Source organism: Stylophora pistillata, chromosome 3 (genome assembly GCF_964205215.1).
Source record: "Stylophora pistillata chromosome 3, jaStyPist1.2, whole genome shotgun sequence".
NCBI lineage: Eukaryota > Metazoa > Cnidaria > Anthozoa > Scleractinia > Pocilloporidae > Stylophora > Stylophora pistillata.
In genome coordinates this window covers 45,345,728-45,362,943 of record NC_142521.1, presented here as the reverse complement: position 1 = coordinate 45,362,943, position 17,216 = coordinate 45,345,728, and the positions used below count along the sequence as shown (strand labels likewise).

The 17,216-nt window shown below is 36.5% G+C and overlaps 1 protein-coding gene and 1 long non-coding RNA gene across 3 annotated transcripts; one reads left to right on the top strand and one right to left on the bottom strand.

Moving 5' to 3' along the window:
- Positions 1-299: 299 nt before the first annotated feature.
- Positions 300-14,311, bottom strand: LOC111333426 (phosphatidate cytidylyltransferase 1). Of its 2 annotated transcripts, XM_022938993.2 has the most exons (17): positions 14,062-14,304; positions 11,986-12,015; positions 11,299-11,387; positions 10,659-10,755; positions 7,769-7,866; positions 7,509-7,605; positions 7,117-7,177; positions 6,267-6,325; positions 5,776-5,858; positions 5,518-5,573; positions 5,120-5,151; positions 4,658-4,726; positions 4,381-4,428; positions 3,221-3,325; positions 2,610-2,744; positions 1,975-2,078; positions 300-1,468 (listed from the first exon to the last, which is right to left on the bottom strand). In XM_022938993.2, exons 1-17 carry the CDS (start codon positions 14,149-14,151, stop codon positions 1,357-1,359), a joined length of 1,365 nt encoding a protein of 454 aa, XP_022794728.2. In that variant the 5' UTR covers positions 14,152-14,304; the 3' UTR covers positions 300-1,356. The 2 variants fall into 2 exon arrangements, with proteins under 2 accessions (XP_022794728.2, XP_088611255.1); XM_088755129.1 differs by lacking the exons at positions 300-1,468; positions 1,975-2,078 and having other exon boundaries at positions 2,610-2,872; positions 14,062-14,311.
- Positions 14,312-14,872: 561 nt separating this feature from the next.
- Positions 14,873-15,753, top strand: LOC148736377 (uncharacterized). Its single transcript, XR_015999308.1, has 2 exons — positions 14,873-14,992; positions 15,500-15,753. It is a non-coding gene; the product is annotated as an uncharacterized LOC148736377 (long non-coding RNA).
- Positions 15,754-17,216: the final 1,463 nt, after the last annotated feature.

The window sequence follows — 17,216 nt, the reverse complement described above, 5'->3', positions numbered from 1 at the left end:
ACAATCATATTCTCTTTTGAAAGTGTTATTTCCCATGATGACAAACCATAACCTATTTTACAATAACCCTTGAACAAATTCTGATGTACAAGACAATTTTTTTTTCCTTCTTTCAATTCTAGGCAAAGAAGATTCCAGTTTACTCAAGGAAACATCCACACTATGATTTCTTAACTAGCCGTTGTAGTTTTGCATGTGAGGATCGTTTAGCAGTGACAGCTTTCAGAACACATCGGCAATGAAAAACACCATTTCAAACCATACTATGATAAAATCACCATAACATTGTATTACAGATCTATGTGCATAAATCACCTTTAATACTATGTCATTAATACAACAGATATTCATAAAATATTGCACATCAGGTTTTTATATTACACCAATGAACATCATTTTACATGGTTATTAAAATGTATTGTACAAATCAGCTGCTTGATAACTTACACCCAATATTCCTTTTTTTCACGGGAACTACATCATTTTGCTGTGACATGTCAACTTTGTTTACAATCCATGTCACAACTTCACAGCGTCAGCCTTCATTAATCTCTTTGCTCATTACAACTTCTAAGATATTTATCTATCTCATAGCCACTTTAAAAGAAAAGAAAAGGTGCTGTTCTTCATATCACCATGCATTTCTTATCAAAATCAAATATAGATATGAAGAACTATATATTTAAGTTGGTGACACTGTTCTCTTCATACAGATAACTATAGAATCCATAGTTAGACAGAACATATGTAAAATCAGAGGATAACACAAAAGTAGAAAGTAAAAACAAAATTAGAAATGTACAGATAGAGTAAAAACTAGGTTACTGTATATATTATTGTGACAAAAATTAACAAATTTATAACAAAATAAATTTGATTTTTACTTATGGGAGCAGGAGAGAGTCCACTGAAAAACTCTCTTTTAGTTGGTTGTTGTTTTTTTTGGTTAACTTTATTGAGCCAGTGACATTAGACTTTTATCTCAGGGCATCTGCATTATCAAAGAGGACCTGATGAAAGCTTTCTGAATTCTGATACAGATAATCTTGTGTTTCCCAATACACATCAGGGGACTCAACATGTTGAAACTTTACAGAAAGGTAGGCATCCCTCAACTTTTTTTTTCCTTTCATTTTACGTAACAGACTTCAACTTGCTTGCACTTACATTGAAAACATAATTATGAAAACCAAAAGCCATAAAATACACTTAGTGATATAACTACTGTACAAGGATACCCATAGCTTATAATAATTGACATGCGCAATTATCATAACCCTGGTAATTAAGTTAACACTATTAATAAGTGATTAACAAGATAAATATGGGTGGGTTGTGGTTACACTGCTGAATCCACTATAATATACCTCTTCTAAGCAAGCTGGACTTGAGCTCTTTGTAGATGTTGAGTTGGTGTTCTGCCTTCAGGGACAAAACTTGCTGTAATACCTTGTGTGGTTGGGGTGCCCTGTAAACACAAAATCAAACAGTTGCTCGAACAATTTCTCTGAAATGTGGAGTTTATTTTTGTAAAAAAAACTGTTCAATTAGTTCATGTAATGTTCTCCTCCGGTGCTTCCACTATCACAAGTCACCATTTAGCCACCAGAGTTATATATCATTTTGTGGTTGTCCATTCCAACATAACTATACCTTTCATCACCTCAACTCTGGAGAAATAAAGTTCCAAACCTCATTAGTTTGATCTGTTGATTTCAATGGCCAGCTGTATTTGTACTTCATGTATGGGAAATGATGAATGCCCTTGATTTTGCTCCCAAAATCAAGGAAAATAAATCTCCGAGAGTATGATTTTGAAAATTTCCTGGGGGGGGGGGGGGGCATGCCCCCAGACCCCCCTAGGTATAGTGTGCCAAGGCACACTAGGGTGGGCCTTCGGCTCATGTAACCACTTATCATTACTAGATTTCCACTTGTTAAAATCTTTTAATTAGCTACATCCCTGCACCTTACCTTATGAAAGTGGAATGGTAAACATAAACAAAAGTTGCCATGAGGAACTGACAGTCAAAGCGATCCACTAAACCTCCATGTCCAGGAATGGTATCACCAAAGTCCTGAAGGAAGAAAACAAAATTGAAACAAAACAAAAAGGGAAACAACAAATACACACCACATGCCTTAGTTCAAATCACTCCAGATGTTTCTTTTAAGGGGAGTGTGACTGAAAATTAAACAGCATATACATACTACCAATTTTAACCTTGATTCCGAAATTAATCCCCCTAGCTGTCTCTCGGACAGATGACTGGTATAACCAGTGTACAAGTAATCCTGCCATGTAAAATATAATGATCACTGGGAGCCAGCTAAAATTCACAAACACCACCTTGAATTACAGAGGGTTTATTTCAAGGTGTGATACCTGAAGTACAACTCAGCACCAAGAGAGTGCTTTCTTGGTACTTTCTGGTGGTTCACAGAATCAAAGATTCTAGCAATTCAAAGTAGAGTCAATCCCTTGACATGACGGGTGGCAGCCTAACATGGTTTTGACATAATGCACCCCATATCACATGTAACTAAATGCACATTTGCATTAGAATACAGGCATTATCAATACAGAGGAAGGCAGATTTTCTGTTTACCTTGACTTTAAAAGCCCTTTTGAATCCACTGGCAAAGAAACCACCAAATGGTGCAATCAATGAACTGAAGAGTGACAAAACAATGGAGTGGAACTGCATTGGATAAAGCCACACCTCATCCTGTGTCAAACCACCCTGAAACCAATGGGTGGTATTTGAAATATAACCATCACATTAAGCTGAGTATATGATAGGTGGAGTGGAGGACAGAATGCAGTAATTCCAAAGTGAGTCCATGTCCAACTCAGGTTAGCGAGTTCTGTCTAAAATGGCAGCATTTAAAAATAAATTTTTCCAGACAACTTGTGAACCTTCAAGTTACTCTGTGGATTCTAAACACATGTCACATGTACTGAAAAGTGGTAACTTTCATATAGATACATTTTTTAGTCTAAACACATCACATGTTCCGATAAGAGGTAACTTTCATGCAAATACAGTTTTCAATGGCAACGATAAAACTGAAATGGTTACAGGAACAAACATGCCCTTCTCCTTCAATAGCCTCTTTTGCTGACTTCACTTTGGAGATTGCAGAGGAGAAAAGCCTTTCATTGAACAGCGAAAGTGAGAAAGATCTGTTTCCTAGATTATCAAAAACTGAAACTTACGAATCCAAGAAGATATTTGACTGGAGCAGGAATGGTAAAGGTAGTCAACTTGTAAAGTGATGAAGGCTGACAGGTTGTCTTGAAGTCTGTTATTGAGCCGCTGAACTGAAAAAAGGCAAAGCTCACTTATTTGCAAATAAGAGGACTTTGGACAACTGTTGAGATTTACATGTAGGGCTCAAAAACCCTTTTTTTTATATCTTGAAGGACACCTCCCATCAACCTGACCAGGCTGGTTGGCTGCTTCATTTATACATAGGATTGAGGTGATTGCAACCATTGATAGAACTATATGCTGCTACTGCAGTCAGTTCCTTATAAATAGTCAACGATTATTCCCTGAATGTAAAAGTGAATAGTGGTGGATATTTACCAAGTTGCCACAACCACTTTCTCCCCTCTGAGGTGAACAATTGATTTAGTATATACAAAGATACCAAAAATTAGTTTATTTCTTTCAATACGCCAGGTCTATAATTTTATTAGTTAGATGATACTATCAAGTATTAATATAAACACTATCTTATGTTTATACACAAGTCTTATTTTATACTTTATTACAATTATTATTGCTTATGTATATTTTTATTTTATACACAACCCCACAAGCTGCACAGCTTCAATACTTAATATCGTGTCTAAATCAAGGTTTTACTTTTTACAATAACAAAAAATGGTAAGAAATTAAGCTAACTGCAGAAGTTTGTCTCATCAGCTGCTCAGATGTGAATAGTACTTGTCATTTAGTTCCCAGCTGGCCAGTCACGCAAAAAGCACTATTCGCTAGTGTGCTATACATGAACTGTTTTCATTATTCTAAGCAAAACAATTGAAAAACCTGTCTTACAAAAGACAGTTAACTTTAAAATTGATTGGTCAAAGCTGTCAGTCCTAACTAAGGGTTAGGGATAAAAAAACACCTATTTTCAAGAACTTCTTGCTGGAGCCACATAAAGTACAAAACATTTAGTGCTAAAAAACACTTCACAGAATACAGAAGATGTAAATTTCCAAGGAAATACAATTGCTCAATTGTTAACTTGTTCACATTTCATTAACCAATTCTGGAAACAACGATAGTTTTCAAACTTGTTTCTCCAAGTTTACCAACACAGTTGTCATCAAGTTAAAAATCATAGATCTTCAATTTCTTAACTTACCACCACTGGGCAGATGAAATACTGATACTGACACATGAAATAAGAGATCTAAGGAGAAAATAAAATACACATCATCCACCACTAATTCATATTCATTCACAAAAACCATTAAATGCAACATTGTACAGGGGCAGAGGGGGAATGTACAGTACTGTTATCAGTAATGAAAATGGTATGCTGTTCCAGAATATTGCAATCTTAATGGCAGAGTGTCAATTAATCTGTCATAATTTTGTTATGCATAGTACTTAGACTAGCATAACATGAAATAACTTACAAGCCATCCATATATCACTGTTGTCACCCCTCCACCAATGAAACCTTCCCATGTTTTCTTGGGTGACAGCTGAGGGGAAAAGTGGAGTTAAAAGTTGAACACGGATAAATCAATTGAAATTGTATTCATGACTGAGTATGTACTCAGTGAATTTTAGTACTGTGCATAGACATAAGGAGAACATATATCCATCAAGACAATTGCACCTCATTTAACAGCTTTCTGCTTAGAAATCATTTTTTCTAGCTGAGAAGGCCTTGCAGCCAGCTTTCAAGAGCCTACATTTACTTTGGTGATAAAAGTACTGCCCCAACTGTGTTCAAAAGCCTGTCAGAAGACCTACACAAGCGTATGGGCTCCTACGATCAATATTCACTTCATATAGTTGGTACAAATATACACTGTACTATACATAGTATAATACCAGTAGTATTAAACAGAGGGCAGAGAAAAACAACATACCTTGATAAGAGGTGTCCGGCCAAAAAAGAATCCTAATCATAATGAAACACACAAACAGAGGCAATGTTACCATTATTTTAGGAGCAGCACCACAAACCCTAAAGATGCCCCTACACTTTCAAAAAATGTTAGTTGTAAAACACCTTTATAATCCACAACACGAGCTATGTTTCCTGCTTTTTTTTTTGAAGTTCGTCAAACTACCATCCAGCTTCTTTCAGTGACCTATATTGTCAGTATGATTCTTTTCTTCAGTGTCTCAAACTTTAAGCTTAATCAAAATTCAAAGGTGTAAACTTGACTTCATGAAACAACGAAACATGGCAAGGTACTCCTAAAGGAAGTTCAAACAGAAGGAAAAGGATAGCAAAGGATTTTAAACACAACAAGCAACTTACCAAAAATATATGCAAAGATATCGTTGCAAATTACCATACTGACTGGTAAAAAGAACCTGCAAAGAAAGGAGAGAGAAAATTATTAATCAACCTTATCAATCCTAAGTTCTGAAACTTCAAACTGATAAGTTTGAGTATGTTCATCACCTGTTAGCTGGGCAATGTATGGTTGTTACAAGGAGTTCTAAGTTACATCTTCATCAATTCTAGGAGTAAAAAGGTTGAAAGCAACCTACCTCACCCCAACAAGTTACTCACCAAATAAGTCCCTCAAACAAGGTCTGCATGATGAGGTGTGATTGGGTGACAACAATCAACAATGTCACATGGGTCCAGCCAAACTAAAGGCAAAGGGAAAATTCACCATTTACATTAAAAAATCTATGAATTTTTAAATCAGACATTGATTATATACAAAGATGTTCTGCCTTCATTGATAGAAAAAACCATTGGCTTTTTCTGTTTCTGTTTCACTAAAACAATTCAATCTTATTTCAAATGATTCTCAAATACTCAACAATGTTTGCATGTATTGCTTGTTTTAACTATCTCTTGAAACCTAAATGAAAACTGACCAAAAAATAAACAAATTGACACAAGAATCATGACCAAAAGTGTGTGCTAGTTTTTAAATTCTCTCTCTTTCAAAACACACACACAGAAAAGCCTGCTTGATGTTTCATCTTGAAAATTTGGATGAAAATAATATATCACAGAAGTCACAGAAAAATAATTAAAAATACAATTACCAGTGAAAATTGCACTTTGTAGTGTTCTTTTTTTAAATTCAACACAAATAAAATAAAACCTGCAAGGAAACAAATTTAAACTTGATTAATAATTTTTTTTGGTATATTTAGGAATCTATTAAGAATAATTGTAACATCATTTAACCGACACTTGATGTACGAGTGAATACATATTATCATTTTACGCACCATTGAAAGGTTTTTGAAGTACATTTGTAATCTTGACAATGGCTAAGAAATAGAGGCATTAAGTCTGTGACAATTTATCTTGTCTCTCTGCTGGATCGGTCAATTTCATAGACTGTATTTCATTGTATGGCCCACTAAAATCGAAAATTTGCTTGAACTGAAATCTTCTATATTTGAATCTAAAGATGTAATAAATATCTTTGTGGCCTCATTATTTTGTTATTTACTGCAAGTTATAGAGCCTCCCAGGGCTCAACACTAACAATAGCCAACTAGCCACAGACTAGTAGAAATTCAGTTTTGGCTAGTGGTTTTTTATTTCCATTGGCCTGTTTGGCTAGTAAACAAACTGAAATTGTCCTAACATCTACGTTGTCACTAGCCACTTGGCTAGTAAGTTGAAAAGTTAGTGTAGAGCCCAGCCTTGTTTTTCCCCCTTAGATTAATGGCAGATTGAAATCCAAGTGGGAAAATGTGGTCTGTAACTTAAAGCATGGACCTCACAATCCATTAGTAAGTGGTATCTCACCCAGACAGTATAGTGCAACTGATTTACTTTGCCTTTTGACAGGATTTCTATCAATATCAACCTTATAAAAGTTATAAAGAATTTCCTTTTGTTCACTCATGTATGGTGGATTATTTCGTCAGCTGTACTTACCAATTAAGTAAAGTGAATATGAAATCAACCTGTGATAGGTTATGTATGTTTTCACAACTTCCTGCAAAAAAAAAAATATTAAAAAACAAATAAAAGAGAATTCAAGAAAAAAAAGACAATAGTTGATGCAGTGCTTTCAATAAGACCCAGTACCCACCGGAGCTCCGGTGGGTATTTTGTTGTGAGTTTGCCAGGTATATTTCACCGTGCTCAAGTCACGGTCACCACGCTCAAGTCGCACTCAAGTTGCTCTTCGGCGGGTGCTGTACCGAGGTAGCCACCTATTTCAAATCTTATTGAAAGCACTGTGATGATTCACAAGGGTTAACATAAAATAATGTTACGTGCTAAAATAAACCTGAAAATAAGTAACAGTACGTTATAACACTGACCTCTGATGCATCATCCACTTGTGGGTTTGGATTACCATTAAAATAATCTGTTATACTCTCGCCATAAAAGAAAAAGTTTGCACATCCAAGAAAATACCTGTACAAAAAAAAAAAAAAAGACAAATAACTGAGTTCATGAAAAGTTCCATCTGAAAAGGATATTAAGAGAATCTGCCCAGTAGTCAGATTTAATCTGTCACTGTATACTAATTCCTACAACACAATTCTGTACACTGTGAATAATCTGTGAATGTTCCTACCAACTTAGGGATCTAAACCATGGCAGATTGTATTTTTCATATTTCTTGTGTCCAATACAGATGATCTCATGGTAACACTTGATTTGAATACACTGGATCTGTACAATGAAAAGAGCAGTTGAACAGTTAAAGGGGCTGACACGTCAAGGCTTCTCTATGCACTGTTTAGTAAAATTTGCTTTTAATTAATCAATAAAATTTAATACTTTTTACAATGACTTTCTTAAAGGTCAGCACACATGAGGGGACTAGTCCCTTCGACTAGTCCCTCAACAAGTCACGGGGTCAAAGTCTCATCCTCTGAACCAGCCATTTTTGTCACAAAATCTAGTCACAGGGACTAAAATTTGGTCTCTGCAACTAGTCCACTAATTCAAACTGGTTTGAATTTTTGGGACAATTCTCAGCGATTTCCAGTATCTTGCTCCTAACTGCCAGAACTCACCTCACTTTTATTAACAGGGGATACAAAACAGTGGCATGTTACCGCCCCCAGCACTTTGTTACAACCTGTTAAAAGCCCTACACCTTAGGGGAATTTTAAAGCATCTCACCCATGTTGTTATCTTTTATTGAATATTTTCATTTGTTAAAAAGATTTCTTGTTCTAGTTTTGAGAGCCTGTGCCTCCCATAAGGCATAGCAGTCTTAGACTGAACATGAAGAAAATTAGTTGCCGTGTTTGTTGTAGTTTTCATTAGCTCAACTGTGGATTTCCAAAAGCTTCTACATAATGTGAGTTCTTTGGGAAAAAAAGGACAATTCAGTGTTTGAAATTCCCAGGTTTACTTATTGCTTGTATATTTTTCATTAAGCAAATCGCGCATAGGTCAAGAAGTGTAAAAAATCTATGCGGATGTGACCTGATCTTGACTGTTGGAGTTTGTGAATAAATTGTGGATTTGCAACTACAACCCTAGAACACACAACAGTGACCATGATCCAAGGGTCTGACCTTGTCCAAAGGCAGACAGCATAATCCAACAAAGCCAGTAAGAGTTAACAGGATGTACTGCATTATTTGATAAGTAGAGAATTACCAAGTGAATACCATTATCCACCCTTCCAACACCAACAACCTGGAGTGCAATGTGCCAACCACTACACCACAGAATCTCCTGATGTGATTCTATGAACTGCAAACTATATCCACATGATGCCTTTTCCAATAATTCCAGAGCAAATGCAAAAAAAAGCGCATTGCAGATATCCACCCTATCTCTTAAATGTGTAGTTCCAGAAAATATCCATACCCCACCCCATGGAGGGTTTTCTGTTTAGGACCCCCCCTCCCCCCTAGAATTTCTGTTATTTGAAATACCCCTCTGGAAATATTATTACAAATCACTTTTTTAAGAGAATGATGATTAACTTGCTTGAACCCAAACTAAACAAAATTGCAGATAGCGTTAAATAGCAGCACAAGATAAGATCTTTGCATAGAATGACCAGAACTTATTTCATTGAGATAACAGTAAATTCTAAAATAACATATCCTAGAGACTGGAAAAGATTCTCTGATAAATTTATTACTAACAAAATCAAAAGGTTCAGGCCTGTTATTATATGAAGGTGTTATTTTGGTCACGTTGAATGTGGTTGAAACTTGTTTACAATTTCCCGATGTCCCAATGTCACGCCCACAACAATGAAGCGGTCAAAAAAGAACTATTCTTTATTGTTAAGTCAACATCTTAAAAAGATTCATTTAATTAGGTTCTTTTTTCTAGAGCACAAATTTCATAATCTTTAAAATAGATTATGTAAGAAGTCCTGGTGTTTTGCATACTTTACCTACCATGGGCGACCAGTCTATGGAGCGGCAAATGAAGCCTAAAGTGTAAATCATTTGAAATAGAAACGAGAAGCCGCCGCAAACATAACCAAACAGCTGAAGAATAATTAAAAATGTATGTTCTATCATCCCTTTGGAGGCACGGTGGCCTCCTGGTTAGTGCACACAACTCTGGATTAAGTGGTCCAGGTTCGAGCCCCGGCAGGGACATTGTGTTGTGTTCTTAGGCATGACACTTTACTCTCACAGTGCCTCTCTTCACCCAGGTGTATAAATGGGTACCGGCAATTTAATGCTGGGGGTAACCCTGCGATGGACTGGCATCTCATCCAGGGGGGAGTAGAAATACTCCTAGTCGCTTCATGCTACAGAAACCGGAGTTAAGCACCGACCTAATGGGCCACTAAGGCTCGTAAACAGACTTTACCTCCATCATCCTTTAAACCTGAAAATGGATTGTAACAACTTAATTTATGACAAGTTCGCCAACAGCCTTAATGCAACTAAACAAACATGGCGAAATTTCCATGTAACATAACTTCGTTTCCACGTGACATCTTTGTTTTCTGATGTCGTCAACCATAATTAGTTTGTTTAAAACATCTTCCCAATGAGAATATAGTTCATAACCAATTGGCATTGGTGAATGCATTTTAGTATCTTTAGTTATTGAAGCTGACACTGGGTGAACGGAAGTCAAAAACACAATAACATGTCAGACGAAACTAGGAATCTGGTGACAAGTCCTGTTTATCCGCCATTTTTGAGTTTCAAAATTATACACATCATCTGGACTTGTTCTTCTTGAGGTTGAGGTGCTCACTAACTTAAAGAGGAAACAGAAAAATTAAATCTTTTGATGTTAACCTCATCACAATGGTTTGGAGCAATTATTTTTGTTTCAAAACAACGTAACGTGAGTATGTGCTTCGAATAGATTGGGTCACCCTTTGGAAGAATAGCTTCCCAAGAAACCCCCCAACCTCTCGGAATTTCCAATGACCTTCCATGGGGGAGGTATGGATATTTTCTGGAACTACACAATGTTTCTTTATGTCTACAAGCTATGTGAAAATGGAATTCTTTAAAACTTACCAACAGGATTAAAGCAAAAGGACCCAAGTATACAATAATGGAGAAACCTCCTATCATCACCAAAGTGAACATTCCTCTGATCCACCAGTTCCTCCATCTGAGTTTCAATAAAAAAAATGTCCATTGCTCTTTCAGAAAGAACAAAGCACCACTGCAAACTTAGATACCTATTGTGATTGATGTTTCTTCCTTCTAGCTAACAAATTTCAAAGAAAATAGTTTAGAGATTTAGGTGTTACAAGAAACTTTTTGAAAACTTCTTCACTTGAACAAGGAACATTTTAAAACAACGCATCATGTTGTCTTAAAAACATAGATTTTGGATCAAATTCCTTTCAAACTTCATGAATTCTGGCCTTGCGCCCACCCCACCCATCCTCTAGGCAATGCCACATAGTGACATTGAAACCAGTTAAAAGTGCATTATTTATGAAATTTGAATTCAGAAAAGGTTACTAATGCTTGAATGTTTTTTTCCAGCTAAAACAGTTAATTTGCACTGTCTTTCCAGCAGCAGATAGAGTTTAAGTCACTGCAGACAAACATTGGTCTGTAGGATGTGTCCTCAACACTTCTTGATAAGTAATACATAAACTACCAAGACATGCCTACAGAAATAATTTTATAGAGAGCACCTTACCGTGGATTCAAACTTGCTAACATGCTTGGTTGTTCTGCTGGAGCTGAGTCTGAATAAGATTCTCTTTTATCTTCTGAGGGTTGTAATTCCTATCAACACAAAACATTACAACCAAACCTTGAATTCATCATACAAGGAATTTTAAATCCTATGGCAGTTATGTGCAAATAGCTGTGCTCCAAGCTATCTCTGTCTTAGATGCCATAAAAAGAATAAAAAATTTTGGCAAATAAAATTGCACCAAAAAGCACACATCTTACAAGTTGACAGGTTATGGAAAGCTGAAACACCTTCACAAAAAGTAGGGTCTTTAAATGGAGGTTTAAGTGAGAGTAACACTAATTTTGCACAAATATTGTGTTATGACCCTATTTGTCATGTGTTGGCTAAGTTGCACCAGGTGTTAAGCCTAGAGACATTTGGTACAACTTGTACTCCATTACGTAAATTGGACAGCCACTTTAATGATTACAAAGCCTGGTAGTGTAGTTTACAGTTTTCCTTTTGTCTAATTCAAAACAGTGTCCTTGTCTCGTTTCTTTTGTTATTCCATTTTCAAAGGATGAATACATAATCTTGTGCAAACACTTTATAAATTTAGTTCACCAAATGGTGATTGCAAATTAGGTTGAGGCTTTGGGCACTGTGCTGGCATAATTAAAATTCTAGAAGAATAGAATTACTGACCTGATCTTCTTGGTTTTTATTTTCCTCTCTCTGTAAATAACAAAATCAAGAGGCATGTTCCTTAAATGTTGAATTCTAAATCTAATGGTGCTAAACATGTACGCATGAATTGCTATCTTGCTGTCAAAGTATTCTCATCTTTCGCTCCGATGAAGGGCTAACGCTCGAAACGTCAGCTTTTGTAATCGTTACGGTGGCCAATTTACCATTTCAACTTCGTTGATATATCCAAATTACTCTCACAAGAGCTAGCTTTTAGAAGTCTCCTAAGCCCTTTAACTCCCAGAGGTGATTAACAAGTAACTTCTCCCTATGATATCCATACTTTATCCTGCAAACAGGTAATGAGAATACTCAAACTTAGCAGGTAGAAGTTGTTACCTTGACCTACCACCAAATTCTCAAGACTACTTTACAAGATGTGTGGCAGCCAGAGGGGAGAATTAACAATCGGTAGTTAAAGGGTTAGTTTTATGGCTCTAATATTTTTTTAGTCAAAATGATTGTCATTTAGCTAGTCTGAATCTTATTTCCTCTGTTTTTCTTTCTCGAATACAAAAAAAAAAAGGAGTGAAAAAGCTCAGAAAAAAAAAGAAGAAAGTGACAGGAAAATATTCTGTTCATCTGAATTGATATTCAGCTAGTTAATTCTAATTTATCTGACCAGTATTTCATCTTCTCATTAAGGATAGAAAAAATTTCATGAAAATAATTTTGAATTTTTGAATCTTAAATCAGAAAAAAGGCCACTGTTTATAAAAGATACTGAGGATAAAAGCTCTTGGATGGAAAAAGCTATATACTTTGCTACACCTTGTCAAGCTTTTCAAAATCTCACAGCTGTTTCAGTTATTTCAATATTTTTTGGAAATCAACCCACACTTCTATCCTTTTCAGACCCAAAAATCCTCCTTAAACAACTGTTTGAATATTTGCATACTGCATGCCCTCTCATGAAAAAAAAATTTATGTTCTTTTTATTACTTCCGGTGAAAACATCCTCTAACACTATTTTTATTTTCAAGCATTCATTACTGGGTATATCATGGACAAATTTATCGTTTGTTAGATAAAAAAAGACTTTGATAAAGCAATCAGGCTGTATTTTATCTAAAGATTGTTTCAGTTCCTGCACCTAGAAATTTCTTCAAAAAGGTTGCAGGCAATTAAATACTTGACTTAGTGCACTTTTGCCTCGCAGCTGATTAGATTTTGCTATATTTGTACATCAATGAAAGCACCTGCGAAATAACAAAAGCAGCGACGTTTAACAAGAAACTATCGTTTACAAGAAACTACTATCAACCACGCTCCAACTCAGGATGAATGTAGACATCAAATATTGGCTCTTAAAAATTAAAAACTTCATACGAGATTCGGTTGAAACAAAAGCAACCTCTGGGGAAAGGAAAGTAAACAAAGGCGCCCAACCAATAAAAAACGCTGGTTGATTGAAAAATATGACCAATCTGCATATCATTCGATTCGCTATTACGATCAAAGTGCAGTTTTCTTACAACGATCTTGCAGTGTCATAAGGATGGAATGAACGATATTTTAAAGAGACACTAAAACGATTCTTAAATATGACAACGCTTTATTGAATTGACAGTTTGGCATTATAAGACTTCACGTTTGTTGCAATACGGTATCCCTCGCGTGATCCGAAAAATATCGGTCGGCCACTGAATCGAGCAAAACATTATGGAGAATGCTGGAGAATCGACAAGGTGTTTTGCAGTAAATTTGCATTACCTGGGAATCTAGAGAGAAGCAACACCGCAAGATTCACAAAAATAAGCGATGGTATATATCAAACACAAATGCTCGAATAAAACTTAAAATGCTGACCAAAGCACGATTCGTGTCGAATGATAAACAGTTTAGTAAATGATTGCGGGAAACATAACATCGATCGCCTGCTCTGGCGAATCTTACAGCTCACGCATTAATACGAAGAAGAAACTCGAGGAAATAATAATACTAAAACGGTTAGGTAAAGGAAGTTTAACAGCCACACAATCAACTAGCTAAAAACACTGCAGAATCCATGACACCAATCTACAACATCTTTACCTTCAGACCATCTAAAAGATCTTCACTCGATCCATTCGCAGGTAAGCCTTCTTTTCCACGTCTCCTTGTCGCACTTACTTCTGTGGACATTTCCCAAGGAGATTATCTCCTGTGCGAGGTCGATTTTCACCACAAGTGCTGGAAGTTGAGCTCCATCAAAGGTGAACTTTAAAGCGGTTAGGTTCTGATCAGTAGGTGGTTTGTGTTTCAATGGCGGGGTGCAAGGCTCGCCAGGATCTCTGGGAGCTCAGGGCTTGCCTCTGGAAGAGACCTGGTGTGGAATTGGAAACCGCCTCGATCTGAGGGAAAGCATGAAGTCCTCTAAGAACATAGCTAGCAGAACCGCGCAATCAAATTCAATATTTGTAAGCGTGCTCAAAATCCCGATAGTGCACGCTGACAGCGTCAGCAAATCGCTTCGCCAGAAATTTTTTTTTCGCGCGAGCGGCCGATTGTTAGCGCGGGAAAAATAATATATTTCGCGACAATAATGGATACAAACAGAAACTCGGCCTACTAGTCCGAAAACGAAGACAATGTTTCGACCTTTTCCCTTGGGCTAGAGTTCTTAAATGAGGCAGAAAAAGAGAAAAACAAAGGAAAAGGAGACTCGGCATCAGCGCCGTCACGATTCGCTTCAACTGATATTGTTGTCCATTTTTCCCGTCGGATTTGATGCACAATTCTACCGGCTATGTTCTAAAACAATTGGTTCATGCTTTCAGCTGTGCACTATCGAGTTATGGAGCACGCGGGAAGTTTGGAGAGCACTCAAGAAGCTAGAGTTGCCCTCGGCTATCGCCTCGGGCAACTCTTACCCTTCTTTCGTGCTCTCTAAACTTCCCGCGTGCTCCATAACTCGATAGTGCACGCTAAAGCATGAACCAATTGTTAACTTTGGCCTTTTTGCTCTCTAAGTCTGTTGAATATGGTGGGTAGGCATGTGTCTGAACAACGGTTATGGTCTTACCTCAATCAACTACGGTTTTGGCTTATTTTTTTACTGTGTTTTGACGGTAATTTTTATTATTGCCTTTTCGAACTTCATGTGCTAACTAGAGGAAAAACTTCGGTAAAACTTATTTATCAATTGGCCCCCAAATCCCTTTCTATTGTCAGTTCATTGTTTATTTATCTAGCTTTCGGTCTAACTAGTCCATTAACCTCAAAAAAATGCGTGGGCTTTGTCTCATGAGTAAAACTGGTGCCCTTTTCTTCATGTTCATGTGTTATTCGAAACGAATGGCGTCAGCTGTATTCTGTCCTGTTCATTTCAGTAGAATGCTTTGCCTTGCGAAATGAATGTTGAGTCGAAGTGCACTATGAATTTCAAACCAGTTGAGTCATATGTCACTTTGCTGTATGTGTCGTGATCATGAAATTCTAATTTATTAAGATTGATGATATGAATTAACTTTTATGTTCTCTTCTGTTTAAGGTAATGTGAAGTGACCCAATAATTGGTAGCATAGACAGAATGGTTGGCAGTGACATTTACTGTGGCAAGCTGTTATTCAAGAATTTGTCATTATTCCCAGAAGCTTACTACTGGTTTAAATTATTAGTCTTTTGTTCTCTGTACACAACTTGCCTAGACTAATATGCTATATGGGAGTTATGTCTACTTTATTTGTAAAATTGGTAAAATTACCAATAAAATTTCCAATAAAGTTTTCAGAAGTTTTGTCCAGATTTTCATTGAAAATGAATGTGAGGAGTGATCAGTCATATTTTATATTTTGTACTGCGGTATTAGATACATATGATGCACGATCCTGGTTCGAATCCCGTACAGGCCTGATTTTTTTCAGGTCTGATTTTCGCTATTGCTTAAATAGCGCTATCTACTGCGAGGATCGTGCATCATATGTATCTAATACCGCAGTACAAAAAATATATGAACTTCATATATTTCATTGTATCTCATTTATCACTTTCACTGGTTTATTACGAATCAACTTAACGGCCTGCTCCCAGTTAGCTTGTTAGCTCAATTGGTAGAGTGCTGCACTAGTATCGCAGAGGTCAGTGGTTCGAATCCCGTACAGGCCTGATTTTTTCAGGTCTGATTTTCGCTATTGCTTAAATAGCGCTATCTGCTGCGAGGATCGTGTATCATATGTATCTAATACCGCAGTACAAAATATATCAACTTCATATACTTCATTGTATCTCAATTACAGCATTATAACACTTTTCTAGCGTTTTAGTTCACACTTTTGATGTTTGGTGTCACGTTGTACCCGCTTTTGTATTACATCATACAGTAAATATTTTATTAATCTACTTGTCTGTTGTATAATTACTCACGTTCTGTTACTCAATAATTGAAGATGGCATAAGCATGCCGAAACATGTCTCTCAAAAAAGTTGTCTCTTCTTACAATATTTATCATACTTGCTACTACTACGACCTTTTAGATTTAGCGTTAGGTTTAGCAGTGGTAAGGCGGTGTTCATTAAAAAAGTCTTTTAAACGTCGTTTAGTTTCTCCTTTGTATTGATAAACCTAACTCTAAAACTAAACCATAGTAAGTAGTCCCCTCTACTAACTATGTCTAAACCTACTACAGTCGCAGAACACTTCCTTCCCTCTCCCAACCACTCTGCTTACGACATGGAGCTTATATCCATCAAAAAAGTGTTTTCCAAGAGGGACTCGATCCGCAAGGCCTGGGAAGCTTTTTTAACTTCAAGAGGCAATACTATTTATGCCGATGGTCTTAACGCTCGCGAAGAAATGTATTAGTAAGAAGGAGACCATATAGCGTATAGTAACAGTCGACGCAAAATCCACCAAATCGCTCAAATTCGCCATTTAGAGCCACAGGAACGACAATACACAGCAAGTGAGGTAGGTTTACATTTATTCTGAGCTTTAACTCAGACATTTCATGATATAAGTTTACGATAATAAGACTCTTCAATATTCTCCAATATATTCCTTTATATTTCGAATGAACAACCAGACTCGTCGCTTGTCTGGGCCCCCTGTGTATATTTATATTCGTTATTTTGGGCCGATTAGATCACTGCTGATCCAACGTACAAGAGTAGGATTATAGTCCACGATTGCTTGCTGAACATTTCACAGTAATATATCAACATCTATCATGTTTCCAGTTCTTCCCTCACATTTTACTGATATCAGCAGC